General features: G+C 36.8%; 1 protein-coding gene across 1 annotated transcript; it reads right to left on the bottom strand.

Moving 5' to 3' along the window:
• Positions 1 to 3,782: 3,782 nt before the first annotated feature.
• Positions 3,783 to 7,239, bottom strand: INSL5 (insulin like 5). Its single transcript, XM_010357085.2, has 2 exons — positions 7,036 to 7,239; positions 3,783 to 4,287 (listed from the first exon to the last, which is right to left on the bottom strand). The coding sequence occupies exons 1-2, from the start codon at positions 7,208 to 7,210 to the stop codon at positions 4,055 to 4,057; spliced, it is 408 nt and encodes a 135-aa protein (XP_010355387.1). The 5' UTR covers positions 7,211 to 7,239; the 3' UTR covers positions 3,783 to 4,054.
• Positions 7,240 to 7,496: the final 257 nt, after the last annotated feature.

The following is a 7,496-nucleotide window of genomic DNA, read 5'->3' as shown; positions in this document are numbered from 1 at the left end:
TTTAGAACCAAATAAAGGAGAGCGAGGCTTTTGATTTATTTTATGCTTCGGTGGACTATTTGCATTTCCTAACCTTATGCATATATTCTCCTTTTTTTCCCTGCAAAAAAAGTCATTACAGGATTTATTGAGAGATGAGGTTCCATTTTTCTTCTTTGTTTCTCCAGGTACTTAAATTATATAAATACATTTATAATAACTAATAAATATAAATAAGAATATAGTAAATAAATAACAAAAATATAATGTAAATATTATTTACTGCTTTCCTCAGCAACCTGGCAAGCTACGTATTGACACAGAAATAAGTGTCAATACATCAGGATATATGAAGAAAGTTGTTTATTGCATCTTTATTTGTAATGGCAAATACTGAAAACAATCTGAATATCTACTGATGTAGTAAAAAAAGTGGCAATACATATTATAGAATAGCAGTCCTCAAATGTTTTAGTCTCTGAACTCCTTTGCACTCTTAAAAAATTATTAAGAACTTCAAAGAACTTTTGTTTATGTGAGTTGAATCTATGAATATTTACTGCATTGAAATTTAAAACTGAGAAATTTAAATTTATTAATCCATTTAAAAATAATAAATCCACCATGTTAACACAAATAACATATTTTATAAAAACTTGGCCAGGCATGATGGCTCATGCCTGTAATACCAGCACTTTGGGAGGCCAACACGGGCGGATCACTTGAGATCAGGAGTTCAAGACCAGCCTGGCCAACATGATTAAACGCCATCCCTGCTAAAAATACAAAAATTAGCCAGGCCTTGTGGCACATGCCTGTAATCCCAGCTATTAGGGAGGCTGAGGCAAGAGAATCACTTGAATCCCGTTGCAGTGAGCTGAGGTCATGCCACTGCATTCCAGCCTGGGCAACAGAGTGAGACTCCATCTCCAAAAAACAGCAACAACAACAAACTACTTATATTTCACCAAAAAAAAAAAAAAAAAAAAAAAAAAATTTGGTAAGAAGACTTGCATTGTTTCAGATTTTTGTAAATCTCTAATGGCTGGCTTGGTAAAGACAGCTTGATTCTCATACCAGTTTCTGCATTTGATCTGTTGCTGTGTGTTGTATTGGTTGACATACATGAAGGAAATCCACCTCATATAGATATTTACTTGGAAAGGGAAGATTATTTTAATAATGTTTTCAGATAGTTTTTAAATTCTTTTTTTGATATATCCCCAAACTCAGCAAGCAGTTGTTTATTATAGTTAGATTGCCATGTAAATCTGAAGTCATATCAATCAATCATTTGTACTGTTAGATTAAAATTTTTATTTTGCTCTTTCAGTGGATATTTTACCCATTCATTATTTTATAATATCATGCATTGATCATTTGGAAAATATCAGTTTGCTAAGTTATGCATATCTTCCAAACGTTGACACACAATGTCAAAAAATCAAATTCATTAATATCATCACTGATGCTGATGGTAGGGGATGAGTTTCCCAAAATTTCTCGAAAGCTTAAATTTTATCATCAGCAACAAATACCGTCAGTTGTTTTCCTTGAAGTGAAAGCTTCACTTCATTCACTTGTCAAATCTTATTTCATTTCAAATCCCAAAATCTGAATAACTAAATTTTCACTCTTTCTTTAAAAAAAAAAAAAAGAAAAAAACAGTGCTTCGTGGAAAAAGCAGCTCACAATTTAATTACATAAATTTTAAGTTTGCAATTTAAATACATAAATGCTTATCCTTGAGACAACCATCATTCTTCAGTATGCTGCAGAAATGCCTCATCCAGTCTTCCCATTACATCACCCAGAACATTGAAAAGACATGTACTCAAGGGTTGAGATTAATGTAATTTTTACTGCTTCATCAAGGATATTCTTCAGTGAAACTGACTTGCTTTTAAAAGTCAGAGTGCCTGGTAGTAAAGAATATTTTGACTACTAGTACAGATTGGTATAACTGTCTTGAATCACTAAGCAGCCTAAGTTTGGATCCAGTAACACCATCCACTAACTTGTGTGACTTAGGGCACATTTACTTACTTCTACTGAGCCTCAGTTTCCTCATCTGCAAAATGGTGGCGAAGTACTTTCACACCCTCATACGTTTCCTGCAACAAATGTGTGAAGGAAAGTGTTTAAATTCCATTCATAATGCCTTGACACAATTTAAGTGCCCAGTTTTTAGTAGATGGATTTCCAATATGGACTATTGTATCAATAAGAGCGGCACTTAGATGAACAGAGATTCTGACTCTTGTTACAACCCACTGGGGGAGTTCGCTGTCAGAGTTAGAAATAAAAGCACTGTTTTGTGATATCCTTACTCTGTCTTTTGTCATTTTATCTGGGAAGACATCCAATTGCATAACAATGACTTGGTTATCTGGGTCTTTGTTTCACAAATTCCAGAATGAGAATAGAATGCAGTAGAAAAGCAAAACCAAGGTGGCTCATACTACAGGAAGAAGCTTATTACTTAACATACTCTGGGTTTCCGCTGTTTATGGGACCTGTTTATGGGACCTGGTGAATACATATATGCCCCCAGCTATTCTCAAATATAACGTTGAAGGACTACATGATATTAGGAAACATGTATTGAGCACTGTAAGGTCCTTTGAGAAAAGCACTTTGTTTAGATTCTCATATTTGACTGTTGTGAAAGGAAAATAAATCTTAGGACTCGAAAATCACTAAGCCAAAGGGAAAAGTCAAGCTGGGAACTGCATCAGGCAGTCCTGCCTCCCATTTTATTCCTAAGATAATTGCAAAGATCGAACAAGCTACATACCTCCCTCACAATTTGCCCACTAGGAAAGTTTTGTGGGCCCCAAGATCTTTACCCTAAAACAGGTCTGTCAGATTTCACTCCGACAGTGCAAATTGATAGCTTATCTTCACAGGTGTGGGACGAAGAACAGAACCAAAAGTCATCCCTCTGCTCACCTGAGACAAATGCATGTCTGATTGCTTCCTCTCTCCTATATTTATCTTATGTAAAAATGCAGATTCACTGAGCTGGACTGATGCACAAGTGACTATTTCTCTACTCCCCTATCACATGTGAATGGTTGATCAAAGGCTCAAAAGAATACAACCCTTTGCTTCTCACCTATCCACACCTTTTAAAAAGTATTCCTTGGCCAGGCGCGGTGGCTCACACCTATAATCCCAGCACTTTGGGAAGCAGAGGCAGGCTGATCACGAAATCAAGAGATCTAGACCATCCTGGCCAACATGGTGAAACCCCGTCTGTATTAAAAATGCAAAAATTAGCTGGGTGTGATGGTGCACTCCTGTAGTCCCAGCTACCTGAGAGGCTGGGGCAGGAGAATCACTTGAACCTGGGAGGTGGAGGTTGCAGTGAGTCGAGATTGCGCCACTGCACTCCAGCCTGGCGACAGAGTAAGACTCCGTCTCAAAAAAAAAAAGTTATTCCTCTTTCCCCAATATCCACCCTTTCCCCTTTAAATATTGAAGCCCTCAAAGTCGTCTTTGGAGAAAGGCACAGACCTGTATCCTGGGTGCACATCCTTAACCTTGGGAACATAAACTTCTAAATTGATTGAGAGCTGTCTCAGATACTTTTTGGTTTACACTATGAATCAATGTTTAAGTTTTCAGTAACAATACACAGTAACTCAAACATTGAGAATGAATAGTTATTTCTGGATGATGAAATAATAGTTAATGTTTATTTTTTATTCATATTTTTAGATTTTCCAATCACCAGCATTTTCTGTTTACTGTTTAAAAGTTGTTTACAATTTTTTAAAAAGAAAACAGCACAGTGAGCTTGATTTATAGGATTTTTATTGCAATTTTGCACAGCATTTGAAATTTCAAAGCATTAGTAGAATTTGAAAAGAACAGTTCACTAACCTTGGCAAAGGGAGAAAATATAGATCACTGTGGTTTCAACCACTCAGCTATACCTTTTAGAAAAGAAGTTTCGCCTACCCAAAAGCTATCATTTTAATAACACAATATTAGTGTTCTACCAGGGAGTAAAACACTGTGATTAAACATGTGATAAAGCTCTGCCACCCATTGGGTATTTACTCTTGTCTTAGCAAAGAGCACTCAAATCAGTCATGGAGCAGCCATCAGTGCAACACAAAGTTTGTAAATCTTGTCTTGACATCACTGAACGCTTCTTTGACTTCCAAAGCTCTTCAGTAGGCGTCTGTCCACCCCAAAGACGGTCTTCGCCTGAGGCATCCACCTTCGGAAGGTTTTGCGCTGGATTTTCCTCAGAAAACTCACGTTTATTTGGGAGCTGGAAGGAGTTTCCTGTCTCAGCTGTATGGAAGAGAAAAAAAGAATACATCCTTAGACAGCTCCTACAAAGAAGGCAGCAAACATATTACACTGTTGGGGAAATGCACTGGATCCCTGAAATGAAATAGAATCCTACACATAATTTTTTTAAATGTTGGTCTGGTTTCAGAGAGATTAGACATTTTGGGGAGAGCACAGTCATCTCCACTCTTCTCATTTTACAGAGGCAGAAACTTGAGTGCAAAGAGGAGGAGTGACAGCCAGTGTCGCTCAGCTAGTCAGGACCTGACTTCTTTTACTCGCTACCTTTGCTGGATGACCAGCAACTTCCAAAGTTATTAGTTATGTGCTATAAACAAAAAACACATAAACAAAAAAACAACCTTGTGTATGCTCTGCAATCTTGATCAGTAAAGAAGGAAATGGAGACTTAAACCTCTACATCTGAAAATAAAAAGTGAAATTCAGTTTTTGCCTAAGTGTTGTTTCCAAAGTTCACATATAAGCTTCTCTCACTTTTATTTAGTTCAAATTGACTTGTCAGTGCCTTAGAACACCAGCAAGCACCATGAAAAATTAAGTGAATGGATGCTGGTTGGTAAACCAGAATTGATCAGATAAATAATGTATGGGAAAACACTCTGAAAATCTGAGAAAGATTTAATAAGTAGTAGTATGATTTCAGTGATGTCCAACAGAGCTAGCCTTACAGACATCCATTCCACTGCCCTATGTGTTTCAGAGATATCTCAAATGTATTTTTTATAATGCATTTTGGTTTGCTATTCCGGAGATGGTTGTAAATCCTGTAAATTATGCTTACTCTCTTGAGGTTAAAAACCCATATAATTTTTGTTAGCATCGAGTCATATGAACCTCAATATTAAAGTGGTAGTGAAAATGGAAAATGCATGCTTTTTCAATACAACAGCCCACCCAAATATGAACAGTTTAGGTCATTTTCTAAAATGTTTTCATTACCAACATCATTTTAAATTAAACTGAAACCTTAACAATCATACATATGGTCACAACATTTTTCCTTTTTAACTTTTTAGAATAAAACATAGCAAATACAATCAATTATTAAAATAGACTCTTAAGCAAAGCACAGAAAGACAAACACCACATGATCTCACTTATATGTGGAATCTAAAAACGTCAAACTCAAAAATGTGTAGCGGAGAATGATAGTTATCACAGGATAAGGGGGATGGTTGGGGAAGAGATGGTCAAGAGTACAAAATTTCAGTTAGGAGGAATAAGTTCAAGAAGTCTATTGTACAACATGGTGACTATAGTTAATAACAATGCATTGTATTCCTGAAATTGCTAAAAGAGTAGATTTTTAAGTGTCCTCATCACAAAAACATAAGTATGTGAGGTAATGCATATGTTAATTAGCTTGATTTAGCTATACATACATGTATATTGTATGTATACACATTTCAAAACAATATGTTATACACAATAAATATATATAATTTTTATCAATTAAAAAAATAATTTTTAAAATAGGATTTTCAGCCATGCCCAGTGGCTTATGCCTGTAATCCCAGTGCTTTGGGAGGCCGAGATGGAAGATTGCTTGAGGCCAGGAATTTGAGACCAGCCTGGGCAACATTGCAAGACCCCATCTCTACAAAATGTTTTAAAATTAGCCAGATGTGGTGGCACACACCTGCAGTCCTACCTACTCAGGAGCCTGAGGTGGGAGGATAACTTGAGTACAGGGGTTTGAGGCTTCAGTGAGGTATAGTTGTGCCAGCCTGGGTGAGAGAGCAAGACTCTGTCTCTAATCAAATAAATAAATAAAAATTAAAAAATAGGATTTTAAATAAATTCTACCTCATACTTTAATATATAATTAACAGAAAGAATTTCAGTCAAACTTTTAAGTTAGTTGAATTGAATAATAAAGAAATATAGTGAAGTCAGTCACTTCCCCGTTTCTGAAAGACATTTGGTTCACTTCTACCTTCAAAATCCTGATCAGGCAATTCCTACTACTAGAATTCCCACCCTGCTTGCCCACCACCTTTCATAATCCCCAAATCCTTCAGGACCTCTGTCAACAACCACCACCTCCATGACGCTGTCACTTATTACAAAAGTCCACCACCTTCTCTTTCCCACCTGAGACTCAGTATGGAATTAGTAAAGACCTTGGCTCTTGAAGCTGGATAGACCCGGTTTGCTACCTAGCCACATTTTCACTAGCTGGGAGAAAGAATTTTCTTCTTGGTAAAATGATAAATGGTGGTAATTTTGCTTGCTTCACAGGATCCTTATCAGAAAGCTGAATGAAATGTTGCACATGTAACTTCCTGGGACTTAAACGTGCTCAATTAAGGTCAGCTTCTTTCCTTGCATCCATATTTAACAACTGCCTGAATTCTAACTTATTATACTGTATAATTACTCATGTGTGAAAGTCTTGCTACTTCAACATGCTCCTTGAAATCACATGCTTTGCTGTAGCCTCCATAGTACCTTCCACAGATGTTGAGCTCATTGAAGTGGTCACGCCATCAAATGATTTCAAGCAGGGGACTAAAAAAGGAGGTCCTTATTTTCTGAAAGGTAGCATGCTCATCACCTCCCCAAGCCAAATTCAGTATATTTTGATAATTAATCCCTTAAATTGACATAAAAAATGCCTCCACAGTACTTAGAGAAACACTTAATAAAATAATGGTTTAAAACACAGCTTGAAAAAATAAGAGACACGTGAAAGGAAAATAAAGGAGACACATGAGTTACTGTTACCTTGCTGAGCTTGAGGGATCCCCTCCAGATGCCTTCTCCACCTGGAGCTGGCACAGATGTAGATGACTGTCCGTATATATTCTGCCCCACAGAGTCTCACAGACTCCTTGCTCCTCACTTCTGAGATGGCAAATAGGACAGAGAATAGAAACAGAGTGAAAACGGAGCCCTTCATTTTGCTGAGGACTGAACGAGAATCTGATATGTTAAGTGTGGTCAAATCAAATTCTGGAGTGACTGTCACCCTCTTGACCAATTTATACTAACTTTCCTGACATTTTATTGGTCAGAACCTCATTTTTACAATATTTGCTAAGCACATAGGGTTACACAGTAAAGTTTTGAAAATGTGGTTTTATGATTATTGCCAGCTATCCAGTCACTCCTGAATACCATCAACGCATCTGTGAGATGATAAAAACAGATGCCTTCTTGGAAGGCATTATGGAAAACTCATGGAC

Source organism: Rhinopithecus roxellana, chromosome 12 (assembly GCF_007565055.1).
Source record: "Rhinopithecus roxellana isolate Shanxi Qingling chromosome 12, ASM756505v1, whole genome shotgun sequence".
NCBI lineage: Eukaryota > Metazoa > Chordata > Mammalia > Primates > Cercopithecidae > Rhinopithecus > Rhinopithecus roxellana.
The sequence above is the reverse complement of the archived record's forward strand: the minus strand, read 5'-3'. Positions and strand labels throughout refer to the sequence as shown.